This window comes from Heloderma suspectum, chromosome 5 (genome assembly GCF_057233095.1).
Source record: "Heloderma suspectum isolate Gila_16-S chromosome 5, 16-S_ref, whole genome shotgun sequence".
Lineage (NCBI taxonomy): Eukaryota > Metazoa > Chordata > Lepidosauria > Squamata > Helodermatidae > Heloderma > Heloderma suspectum.
In genome coordinates this window covers 156,204,004-156,216,912 of record NC_139462.1, presented here as the reverse complement: position 1 = coordinate 156,216,912, position 12,909 = coordinate 156,204,004, and the positions used below count along the sequence as shown (strand labels likewise).

Sequence of the window (12,909 nt, the reverse complement as noted above, 5' to 3'; positions counted from 1 at the left end):
ATCATCACAAATTGTGGCAAGTTCTTGGTGGTATACCAAGTCATCTTGTCTGCCTCCTGAGGAATCTGTATAACAACCAAGTAGCAACGGTAAGAACAGACCACAGAACAACGGACTGGTTTAAGATTGGGAAAGGAGTACGGCAGGGTTGTATACTCTCACCCTACCTATTCAACCTGTACGCAGAACACATCATGCGACATGCTGGGCTTGATGAAGCCAAGGCTGGAGTTAAAATCACTGGAAGGAACATTAGCAATCTCAGATATGCAGATGATACCACTTTGATGGCTGAAAGCGAGGAGGAGCTGAGGAACCTCATGACGAAGGTGAAAGAAGAAAGTGCAAACGCTGGGTTGCAGTTAAACCTCAAAAAAACCAAGATTATGGCAACCAGCTTGATTGATAACTGGCAAATAGAGGGAGAAAACGTGGAGGCAGTGACAGACTTTGTCTTTCTAGGCGCAAAGATTACTGCAGATGCTGACTGCAGCCAGGAAATCAGAAGACGTTTACTTCTTGGGAGGACAGCAATGACAAATCTTGATAAAATAGTTAAGAGCAGAGACATCACACTGACAACAAAGGTCCACATAGTTAAAGCAATTGTATTCCCCATAGTAACCTATGGCTGCGAGAGCTGGACCATAAGGAAGGCTGAGCGAAGGAAGATAGATGCTTTTGAACTGTGGTGCTGGAGGAAAATTCTGAGAGTTCCTTGGACTGCAAGAAGATCAAGCCAGTCCATACTCCAGGAAATAAAGCCAGACTGCTCACTTGAGGGAATATTAAAGGCAACACTGAAGTACTTTGGCCTCATAATGAGAAGACAGGATACCCTGGAGAAGATGCTGATGCTAGGGAAAGTGGAAGGCCAAAGGAAGAGGGGCCGACCAAGGGCAAGATGGATGAATGATATTCTGGAGGTGATGGACTCGACCTGGAGGGAGCTAGGGGTGGCAACAGCCGACAGGAAGCTCTGGTGTGGGCTGGTCCATGAAGTCACAGAGTCAGAAGCGACTGACCGAATAAACAACAAGGTAGAAGGGCCAGGGATAAAAGCTTAAATGATACCACCTGAATCATTTTAACATATATAAGCGTTTGGGAGAGCTGAGGTCTTTATTTGAACATACCCTACCAAAAAAAAAACAGAAGACACTTGGAAGAAACTAAACAAACATTGATGACTTGCAGTTACTAATTCCTTATGCAACATCTTGGAAAATAATTACTGACAGCACAATCCTAAGCATGTCTAATCAGAAGTAAATCCCACTGCGTTCAATGGGACTTACTCCCAGGTAAATAAGTACAGAACTACAGCCAGTGAAATTAATTCCATCATGTCTAGTCTTAGCTTGTGTGCCAGATCTTTTGACTAAGATATGCTGCTACTGTTTACCCAGTTGCCAGTTGTCCGTGTGTGTGTGTGTGTGTGTGTGTGTGTATGTGACGCCCGCACAACTGCCCTATGGGAAGGAAGGAGCAAAAGAGACAGGAGCAGGCAAAGGAAACAGCAGGGTGTACTCCAGTTGACTCCCATCCACCCTGGGAGATGAGAGGTTGAACAGGGTTTGTTCTTTTTTCTTCTTCCCATCCCTTTTTCTTTGTATGTCATGTCTTTTTTAGATTGTAAGCCTACAGACAAGGACTGTCTTGTTTACTGAATGATTGCAGGTCATTCTGGGAGCCATTTTATCTGAGGAACAGGATAAAATATGTTAAATAAATAAATAAATATTAGGAGTATATTGAGAAGTTATCAGCACTCCAATATAATGTTTGAGTTAGATTTAATACAGCCAAGTAGCTTCAAGGTACGTAACTGACAACATACTATACACCGAAGTTCAGTTCTAATAGTACTTATACTGTTTATATATAAAATACAGGAATTACTTTGTTTTATCAAAAGACATCACGGACATCAAGAAACATCAGGTACAATTAGTAAAATATGGATGCTAAGCAAGTGTTTAGTAAAAGTATGAACATTCCAAGAAAACACTTCACTGAAGACATTAAGAGAACATACATGGGAGATCATATTAACAAGCATTTGCAGGACAAATTATTAAAAACAGAATCCAGAGGAACCACTAGCATTTTCTCCCCCCCCCGGCCCCCACTAACACTATGTGGTTTACATACATCTGTTTACAAGCTGCCATAGGTCAGTTACAATGCTACATGAATGTCCACCGTATCTTTTTAAAAAACGTGATTAGCATACATGTTTTCTGGCAGATAGGTAGCAGCTTTTTGCCTCTACATTTCCTTTCTTCAAATAATTCTCTGTGCTAACTTACTTTTTGTCATTATGTGAGAATAAGCGTGTAAAAGAATTCATTATATATACTAATGAAATCCTGAAAGAAAGAATGAAGGGAGGAGTAGAACCTGGAATTTTCAATGTTACTTTCATGTGGTTCTGACATTTCATATTATTTTTTTAATCCTACATGAAACCACACTTTAATTTCACAATAAAAAGCATAAACTGCTAATTCCAGACTGATGCACTTTATACTCGCCCTGAGATACGTATCAAAAATCTGTCTGGGTTTTGGCCTTACAATTATTGCTTTAGTTCAGATAGTCTCCCTCTAGTGGATGTTTAAAAGCAGGATTCTGGAAAGCCAGCAAGGCTCCTATGGCTTGGATCAGAAGGCACTTTCGCCTACACACAGGGCGTGAGTGCCAAGTGGTGCAGCTAGATCATTTTAGACCAAGGGCTTTATACTCTTAAGGAGACCCCCGTTAGATGACCATGTGTATTACTTCAGTTGTGAAGTACATAACTAACGTTCCTCTTCATCACCACCCCAATGCAATTCCATGCTTTAAAACCACTTTTGACATTCCTGATGTTAGAACAAGACAGTTTGCCAACTCTGGGTTTAAAAAAAAAAAAACTGAGCATGTGCAGTTTTGCTTTTTAAACTCACTTAAATCGGGGCACCATATTGACTACAAGAATAAAATGGAGTATGCTTCTGCACCTGCTGCTCTCCGGGTGAAAAGCACACTCCCTGATGCTGAAACAGCAGTTTGGCAGGCTGGGAGAATACAATTAACATGGGCGGGGTGGCAGCACATGGAAAGGGGATGTGCGGTGTATATGAATCAGGGTGGGGTGTGTGTTTTTTGTCGGGGCAGCAAGGGGGATTCTGTCCCTCGTCATATCCAGGACCTGCTTTAGCCCATGGATATGCAGGCCTCAGATTGTCCAACCCTGCTGTAAAATATGCTCAAATATATTGAACAATGTAATTTAAAAAAAAATTAACAGAGGAAAAATTATTTGCACTACTTCTGTGAAGAAAACGTAAAAAGGCCCTATATTAAGAGCTTTCCTAAGATCCACTGGCAATATTGAAATGGCAAGTCATTTCTTGACAGCAACATGTATGGCAATGTTATAGAGCAAAGGAGATTAATCCACCCACAATTGATGAGTGTTCTATAAGGATTTCGGATATGGCCTTTATTACAAAATTTACTAACATCCTAAAAGAATAGGAATGTTAATGGATGATCATTTTACAGAAAAATGGAGCCTCTTTATTCTGTATTGAAATGAAAAAGTTGAAGATGTAGTTCAACGTTATTCTCTTTTGGAGTGATCTAATATCAGTTTAGTTATAATGCAGATGTTTATTTTATCACCATCATTTCTTATTTTTGTCACAACCATGTTTATCGTATTATACTTTTTGTTGTTTATGTATTACTCAGGTATGTAATATGATGCAAATAAAACACACACATGAGCAAACAAGGCCAGGCTCATTTATAGTAATGTTATTTTGTTGGATGCAGACGCTCAATTTTCTGAGTAGTAGCTTCGATCCTTAGATGTTAGCTTAAGGAAGCTCATGGAAGGAAGGTTTCCTTCCCAATCCTATTCCCTGCAGAAACCTGCAACCCCTCAAAAGCCCCTCCAAGGGCTGTCCTGAACAAAGTGGGATAGGGCATGGGGAGGGTAGGAGGAGACAGGAAATGTCTTTCAGTGAACTTCCTTAATTAACCCATGACTTGCCACTGTTATGTGTGAACAGGCCAATGTTTCTTTTTGCCTGATAAACATAAATCATAAAGTATTTTAACAAATATAATAATAGCCTGAATGTCAAGCACAACACTGGAAAAGGAGGAATGGGATTCCCACACACTTTGGGTATCACAGTTTAACTAGTCCTTTTGCCAGATTTTTAAAAAAATGAAATATTTATACCAACTCGAGTAGCTTGAACCAGAACCATTTAAAGATTCATAATTGCACCTGACATCAAGCTCTTATATTAATCACATTCGGACATGACTTAACGACTGAACAACAACAAAGGTACAAAAACTACTGTTTAACACTTAAAAAAAATCTTTATTGCCTTGCTCGGAACAGCAAGTTAATTTTGCCATTACAACAGTCATGATTTTAACTTACAAAGTCATCATTAAGTGATGCATTTTCCCTGAAATGGAAATTGTACTTTATATTCAAATATCAACTTGAAATGTAAACATGAAAAAACTCATCACATTTCATCAAGATATTCCTACAGAATATTTAACAGAAACTCTTCAGTGATGGCAAATGAATCTGTTTATACTTCTGGTCCTTCTCCTCCGGGAACCAGCTGTATAGGGTGGGGGGAAAAACAGCCATGTCTATATCGTGTAAGAAGATAAAGAACACAAGTATTTCATCTAGAAATGTTGTGCACCAATCCCATTCCATCCTGTCTACAGAAACATGCCCAGAGAGGCCACTTCTATTGGCCTGTCTGGTGCAACAGCCACCTGGCCTCCTCCCCTCTCAAACTTGAATATCAGTGAGATCCCTTCCATTAGCTTGCTTTGCCTTCTTTCTAATTATACTTCCTGTGAATCACCTTGAATTATTTTGGTAGAAAAAGATAAATATAAAACATAAATAAATTACATCAAAATAACCAATTAACCCTTGTTTTACATTTCTGGGGAGGTTTACTGTTTTTGCTGAATGTCCATTAATTAAATCAGAAACAATTATTTGCTTCAAAGCGTAACACCAGAAAACAAGGGAATATTTTCAGGGAATCCTATTAAACAAGAAATTCCATAGTGCAATTCTGTCTCTCTTGAAGCAAAGATTCCTGTTTTCAGGCTGAAAAACGATTACGGTCAACCTTGATCAAAGTGACTGCATCAATACATTCTAATCCTAATTCACCTAATGGCTACGGAAACATGAATTATCAATTAATTCAGCTTCCAGTTAACTGCCATTTGGCCTAATTTAGCAAGGATTTAAGAGGGAATAATCTGTATACAAGAAAAACTATTTACCATTGTTATGTTATTTCCATTTAGCAAAATCTGATCTAGCTTTGTGATTCTTCGTCCTTCAGGCGTGATCTCACTGTTGAACATTAAAAAGTAATAAGTTTACAAAGCTAGACATTTTGATGGAAACAATTAAGGCCATTATCAATACATTTTTCATTGCCGTCTTTATCAAATAGCCAAATCTTGAATCTCAAGCACTCTTCCGTGAAACTTGGTTACACTGAAGTTAATGGGACTTTACTCCTAAGTAAAACGGGCTGAAAAATCACAGCCTTTTTACCAATGGCATCAGTTCCCTTTCTTGTGCTACCGCAACAGCATGGGAGCCACTGTAATGTGGGTGCTTCCCACAGCACTCTGGAAACATAACATGATCACATGGGAAGAGTCAATAATATGATGACTTCCCATGCCAGAGTAATCCAACCTCTCAGGAAGGACAACATTCGTGTGGGAAATAACTGTTTTTCTCAACTGTATGGAAACAGTTGGGTTGCAGTGTTGCTTTCCACACTGCTCTGCAAAAGTAGTAATTGCAAGACTATGTGGGATTTGAAAGGGAATAATTGCATGACTATTTAGCAGATTTTTAAAGGGGAATAATTTGTATACAAGAAAACCTACTTATCGTTGTTTTGTTATTTTCATTTAGCAAAGTGGTAATTGTTCTTGTATACAGATTATTCCATGTTAAATCCCACACAATCTTGCAGTTATTACTTTTCCAGAGCAGTGTGGGAAGTAACCCTGCTGCAATTGTTTCCACACAGTTGATGCAATGCAAGAAGAATGGCCCCCAAAGAATTAGAAATACAGATTCCTCTTTTAGAAATACTGCCATGCTAATCTGGGTGACTTTTACAGAGTACCACCCACCGTTCTGCATCCCAAAGGTCGCCACAGAGAGCATGGCTATTAACACCACAGGAAGCCAGACTAAGAAATACTCTGGGGTTCAGCCACAAAACATCCCTAAGGTAATTCTCCTGAGCGGAGAAGGGAGTATTATACACTACTTTTCTGAAAACACAGGGAAACAGCACAGAATTACAGTATGCTGTCCTGAAGAACCCTCACAGAAGCAGCTAATGTGTTAGCTTATGTAAAACTATAGGAAAAATCAAAAGGGCACATTTAGAAGAGCAGGTGCTGGCAAAAGGACGGACAACCGTGGGTATAAGAACCAATTAGGCATAGAGTGTGCTGAAGCTGGAAGCCAGAAGCAGCCATACTTACAATTCTGTAACATCTTCTAATACCATGTCTGGAGACTAGTGTCAAGGGAAATAAATTACTAGAAAAGTACTGATAATATTTTTCCTGCACTGATGGGATATTAAAGATGGTGAATAGTGTTCATACATTCTATGGCTGTACACAGTTATTTCAGATAATGGCCATTAGGCTCACAGCCTGGAAAGGAAAAAGAACAGGCTCCACCTGTATTCTGTCAGCATCACAGGAACTGGGGTATAGATAGAGATGTCCTCCCCATATGGAGGTGCCAGTTCATTCAAATGGGAGTTTCCACACAAGCCTAGTGGTCATATGCATATTCGCACAGGCAGTTACATCGCAACCATTGGGTGTGTGAGCCAAATTGTAGATTTAATCTTACCCCATCAAAATCTTCCTTTCCAGAGAATAATATTTCAAAGGGCTGTTTATCAAAACAATACACCAATACGCAAATATTTCTTGTAAAGGATACTGACAAAGTCATCAAATCCTAGGAGTGTGCCAACAATTTCTTTATCGCTTTTCATCACAATGTGAATGCGAGAGCCTATGCACTTGTCCACCAGCTCTGTTAATCAGAAAAACAGGTTTTAAATAGCAGTTGCTAATGATTTTTATTTAATGATTTTACTTGAGCACACTCCGGGAGACAGCGCAGGACAGGAAGGCCTGGCGTGCTATGGTCCATGGGGTCACGAAGAGTCGGACACGACTGAACGACTGAACAACAACAATTTTCAAACATACTGTATCTCCAAAATAGACTATATTCAAAACTTAATATTTAAGGAAATTTGCTAAATCAAATTTTAATGTGATTGCAGTTCCGAGACTCTTATACCTTGCTGTGTTTCCTGATTGTCTGGGACCAAAGAAATTTGATTTCTTTTAAATATCAAAAGGCTTCATTTCTGAATTACAAATTTTACCAGCACATAATTGCACCCAGAAGTCAGAGGGAGAGTGTCTAAGAATAATCTGCATGGGTGTTGTATGCACTCTCCACTTGGAAGAAAATTCTCAGCAAGTAATCTGTGATGTGTGAAGAAACCCTTAGAGCACATGTGGGCAACCCGAAGACCTCCGAGGCTTTCAGTGCAGCCTGTGAAAGGTGCCCATGCCCAAGCTCTCAATGAGCCCGCCCCACTGTTGCAACTCCCACTCCCACAAGCCATCTGCTCAGCTGGCTGGGGGGAGCATGACTGTGATGGGGAAGACACAACTCAGGAAGGGAAGAATTAACCATCCCATCTCCTCCCCATGTGGGTTGTGTGCGAATGAGGTGGGGGTGGGGTGGGGGAGAAGGCTGTGTGTGTAACTATGTGTGAGGAGCGTGGATGTTCATGAATATGGAAATGCTGTGCATTAGACCAAATTTGGGGCGGGGGGGGGGGAAGCTGTGTATGAGGGTGGGTGTACATGGAGGGCAGATACTGACTCTGGCCATGTCTACCACCAGCCCAGGCATCACGCACCACCAGCTCCAACCATGCCCACTGGCATGCAGCCCCTGATTCACCTCTGCATATTCCCCTTGGGGGCAAAAAGGTTGCCCACTCCTGCCTTAGAAACTCACAAAACTTGTAAGTGAATAAAATGTTATGGGAACTCTCCCCACCATAATTATCTATCCATCCAGAAATATATTAGCTGAATAGTATATTTAATGTACACAGAAATATACTAGCTGAATTGTATATTTCAGGTACACAGAAATATACTTGCTGATTATCAGTAACTGCTATCTCCAATTGTTTTCTTTCAGCTCTCGTGTTTTCTACCCACCCAGCATACAGGACACTATATGCATCCATATGTCTTCACTGACTGTACCCAGTGGGAGAAGTATAGTTCTGTTCTCCTTCTCAATTTACTAATAGCACAATATCTGCACTGGGTGCCTGACAGCGATATTCTCTTCATCCTCTCTCCTCCATTTTCCATCCATATTTCCTTAAGGCTAAGACACTGATGACCCGCAGACCAGATCTGGCCCTTTAACTCTACTACACTGAAATCAAGCTATGGTAAAAAAATAAAATCCAGAATTCCACTCATGAACAAAATAACTTTTTTCAAGCCAAAATAACTTGATGTATAGAGTATCTCCAAGATTAATTTCTTTTTAAAGATTTTGTATGCAGTAGCTAAGCAGCCATTCCTGACATAAGAAACTCCAACTGCCCAATACTGCCAAACTGTATTATACAGAATACGCACTTGTGAAGGTTCAGTTTATGCAGTAAAATAAACTTCTGACCCCCTGGACCATTGTTTAGCTCAGCAGTGGAGAATCTGCGGCTCCCCAGACATTGTTGAGCTACAACTCCCATCATCCCTGACAATTGGCCACACTGGTTGTGGCTGAGACCTGGAGCCCAACAACTTCTCAAGGGACACAGGTTCCCAACCCCCTGCTCTAGAGCAGAGCTAGACAACATGGTGTCCGTGAGCACCAGTGCACCCTGGGATACCTTTCTTGGTGACTGCCAAGGTGCCCTACCCCTCCCACTTTTTTAAAAAAATAACACATTTCCTCACGAGCAGTTGGGATTGCCTCAAAGAAAAGTGAGGACCTCCAGCTGCTGTCATCTTCATTTCCCATGAATGCCTCTGGGACACAGCTAGGGTTCAGAGACATTATTACAAAATGAAGATGGTGCATGGCTGCAGGCCAATACTTTCTTCTGCAATGTACCCAGCCACCAAGAAAAGGGGGAGAAAGAGAGTCCTGTCACTTCTGTCTAGTAAGCCATGCCTCCCATGGCAACCATTTTGTGGAGGTGCCCAGGGCAAATGGCCAAATATCCTCATAAACCCCAAACGTTTGCCCACCTCTCCTCTAGAGAATAAAGTGCTCTCCTTCCCATACAAAGAACTTCCATATAACTCCCATGATCACAGACATTTCTCAGTTGAGACAGTTCACACATTCCAGACTAGTCTATGTGTACAGGAGAATGAGGTGGTAGAACAGAATTCATTATTCAACCAAAGGTTAGGGAATCACACTTTAAATGGTAACCTCTACCTAGAGTAGCAGCCTACTACTTCATGCTGCTACATTTATTCACCTGCATTCGATGCCAAAAAATAACGAGCTGCTCCTTCTCCATGTGTGTGCACATGTGTGTGTTTAACTGTAACCGTGTGTCCATGTTTTCATAATATTGTAAGCTGCCTTGTTCGGCCAGTGTGCCCTGAAAGGCAGGTTTACAATCTCTTTAAGGCACCATCTTACGCATCTTTAGACAGAAAAAGTCCTAGAATTGCCGGCATGCTCCAGCTAGCCATGGGGAATGCTGGGAGTTGTAGGGCTTTTTTTCTGTCTAAACATGCATAGACTTGCATCCTAGATAAGTAAATGGGCAGGCTCGGTCTAGGGCCTGGTCTGCCACTAAAGCTAGAATGCTGAAAGGTAGAACAGGCTGTACCACTTTGGACTACATGTGGAGGATTAAAAAAAAAAACTAAAATGGCACATTAAGGACAACGGTTCAAACTTCGCTCTCTTCCTGCTATACTACTTTTCTACCATCGGGGACTTGAATCCTCCTCTACAGTAACCCTCCCCCCAAAGTGGGGGGGGGGAGATAACCTCGGTCTGAACTGGAATAGCCTTTCTGCCCCCTCATTCTGCTGCATGCGTAGGGCCAAGCCGAGCTCCGAATCATTCAGCGAGGTGATCGAACGGGGCACATGCCTGTGCGAATCAACGCCCCTCCGCTTCCCATCCAGTCCGTATCGCGCCCCCAGTTTCCTTGCTACGCTCCCAACCCCACACAAATGCCACACTAGGAAAGCCCAGAGAAGCTCCTCGGCCCCGCAGCCGCCAAGTCCGATTTTCGCCGGAACGGCCTCCGCCCTCCGCATAACCCTCGGGCGCGAGCCCGGCGTTCGTTACCGAGCGGCAAAAGCTGAGACGGGTTGGTAGTCGCGTTGGCCGCCATTTTGCAGCGAGGCGCGACCAGCCGATCCCGCCCTCCTCTTATTGGCGCCGCCGCGCGGCGGCTGGTTAAAAAGGCGGCGCGGGGGCGGCTCCGTTCCCGTTCCTGACGGGGCGGGCTGGTCCAGCTCGAACAGACTCAGCAAATCGATGCGAAGGCAATCGAGCCTCGGAAGTGAGGCGGAGCTAGTGCGCGCGTCTAGGAGCGAAGTGTAGCTGTACGCAGGTACTGGTGTTTTTTATCACATTAGCGGCACAGTCCTATTCTTGTCTGCTTAGAAGTCAGTCCCGTTGAATTCAGCGGAGCGTGCTCCCAAGTAAGCGTTACAGGTTGGCAGTCTAAAGGTATCGGGATTTAAACCTGAATGGAATGCACATCTCTGGAGCTCTTCTCCTTATTCCAGTTACCGGAGGACTAGAGGGGGCAAGGAAGAATTGACTTCGTATATGCTCAGCAGCAGATGGGCCTGATCTCGTCTGCTCTTCGAAGCTAAGCAGGGTCAGCCCTGGTTAATACTTGGATGAGAGACCACCTGGGAATCAGGCTTCCTGCATGGAGCAGGGGGTTGGACTCGGTGGTCGTGTAGGCTCCCTCCAACACTATGATTCTATTATTGTTATCCACATATTCTTGAACTCTGGGATGGAAAATAGATCCTGGATCGACCCTAAAGACTGATCTACTTGTTCTCAAAAAAACATGTAATGCAATCCTTCAAGGTCTGTACCACTTTAAAATGTGGGTTGACTGATCCACCCCAGCAAAGCACCGTTTTTGGATAGCTCACCTGTCAAAAAGATGGATTCTACCATCTTCTTCCTGATGTGCTACTTATCCGTGGGTCACAAAGAGTTGGACACGACTTAACGACTGAACAACAACAACTAGAGCATATCTGCCAAATATGCCCATCTGCCTTGTAAAATTCCAGCCTTAGTTCTTTAGTACCAAAGCTGGCAACTTTGCTAGCATATAAATATTGTATTTTAAGTTGTGGAGAATGTGTAGTGTGTGAAAAAGAGTTGTATGAGAGGGAGAGAAGGGAAGCAGGGTTATTTCCATTGGCTCTGCTGAAAACCCAGCTGCCTTTGGCCTTCCCACAACTGTCACTTAGCAGCAGCCATTCCCTCCCAGATGATTGTTATAAGAATGATAGCTTAAGTGGTGGAGTCTGAGCTTGCTTTTCCCTCCCCATCCCTTTTTCCTTGAATACCATGTCTCCTTCAGATTGTAAGCGTGAGGGCAGGGACTGCCCTTTTTCAAAACTGGTAAGCTGGTCTGGGAGCCTCTTTGGCTGAAAAGTGGCATAAAATGCTTTAAATAAATAAATGCTGAAAAACATGATTTGCAGTATTTCAGAAAAAATACATTGCTTTCTAAGCAATACCATGGAACAGGCTTATTCATGGCATTTTCTCTGCACCCTACTTATGAGGAGCTACCCCAGCCTGGTGCCCTCTAGATGTGATTGTAGTTACAGTCCAGCACATCTGGAGGTCACCAGGTTGGGGAAGGCTGGGAAAACCTTTCATATAATAAACAAGTCTGCCTATTTTTATCTGACAAATGTTACATATTTCAAACCTGTGCCTTGATCCATAGGGCCATAAACTCAGTGTTCCCTCCATATTCCTGCTGAGACTGGGGAGGAGACAATTAGCTGTGGGACTGAAGGGAGGCAACTGATAGACTTCTCTGTGAAAGCACCTATGCATAAGACCAGCCCCTTCCCCCCACCACAGCAACCTCTTGCCTGTGAGATTTGCACATGTGGTGAGAGAACCCACACAAGGGTTCCTGACTGACAGGAGCATACCCCATAGATTTTAACAGAATTTACATCTAAGAAATGTTGAGGAGCTGAGCCTCAAGTCCTAATCTTAGAACACTGTCTCAGGAAAGGAGTAGGTAGGACTGCTGCACCAATCCACTGCACGCTGGTGTTTCACATGTAGCATTAGTCAACCTTATTCATCATGCCAGTGCACGAAGGGTAAGTTCATGCTGCTATGCTAGATGTAACATAGTTGTGTTGTGAAAGAAGGGAACCTGGGCAAGCTCATGTTAGGACTAGGGACCATTTACAAGCTGTTCCAAAGGCATTACAACCACCATGAAGTCATGAATGTCTAGAGTTTAGACTCCAAACAGACCTATGGCCCTGATAAGTAACACTAGCCCTTTATAATGGGGCAATGCTCCTTCCCCAGTCATATGCATACCTTTATTACCTTTTTAAAAATCTCCAGTTAAGTCACCCTCTTCCTGTAGAATTCCCTGCCTTTGGAGGTCAGGCAGGTGCCAACGTTGCATTCCTTCTGGCGCCTCCTGAAGGCATTGTTATTTTGGCGGTTTATTAAATTTGACCTTACTGTACTTTGTCTTTTTA

General features: G+C 42.6%; 1 protein-coding gene across 2 annotated transcripts; it reads right to left on the bottom strand.

Annotated features, from left to right (window-relative positions):
* Positions 1–1,780: 1,780 nt before the first annotated feature.
* On the bottom strand, positions 1,781–10,563 carry LSM5 (LSM5 homolog, U6 small nuclear RNA and mRNA degradation associated). 2 transcript variants are annotated; one of them, XM_084857930.1, is made up of 5 exons: positions 10,478–10,563; positions 7,046–7,141; positions 6,571–6,598; positions 5,335–5,407; positions 1,781–4,674 (listed from the first exon to the last, which is right to left on the bottom strand). In XM_084857930.1, exons 1-5 carry the CDS (start codon positions 10,521–10,523, stop codon positions 4,588–4,590), a joined length of 330 nt encoding a protein of 109 aa, XP_084714056.1. In that variant the 5' UTR covers positions 10,524–10,563; the 3' UTR covers positions 1,781–4,587. The 2 variants fall into 2 exon arrangements, with proteins under 2 accessions (XP_084714056.1, XP_084714057.1); XM_084857931.1 differs by having other exon boundaries at positions 1,781–4,643.
* Positions 10,564–12,909: the final 2,346 nt, after the last annotated feature.

Excerpts from the sequence above, each read along its gene's own strand:
- LSM5 (XM_084857930.1), bottom strand. The coding sequence starts at position 10,523 with ATGGCGGCCAACGCGACTACCAACCCGTCTCAGCTTTTGCCGCTCG. Across the intron at positions 6,599-7,045 it reads AGGATTTGATGACTTTGTCA|ACATGGTATTAGAAGATGTT; the intron begins GTATCCTTTACA and ends ACTAGTCTCCAG. Across the intron at positions 4,675-5,334 it reads ATGGAAATAACATAACAATG|ACATGGCTGTTTTTCCCCCC; the intron begins GTAAATAGTTTT and ends TACACGATATAG.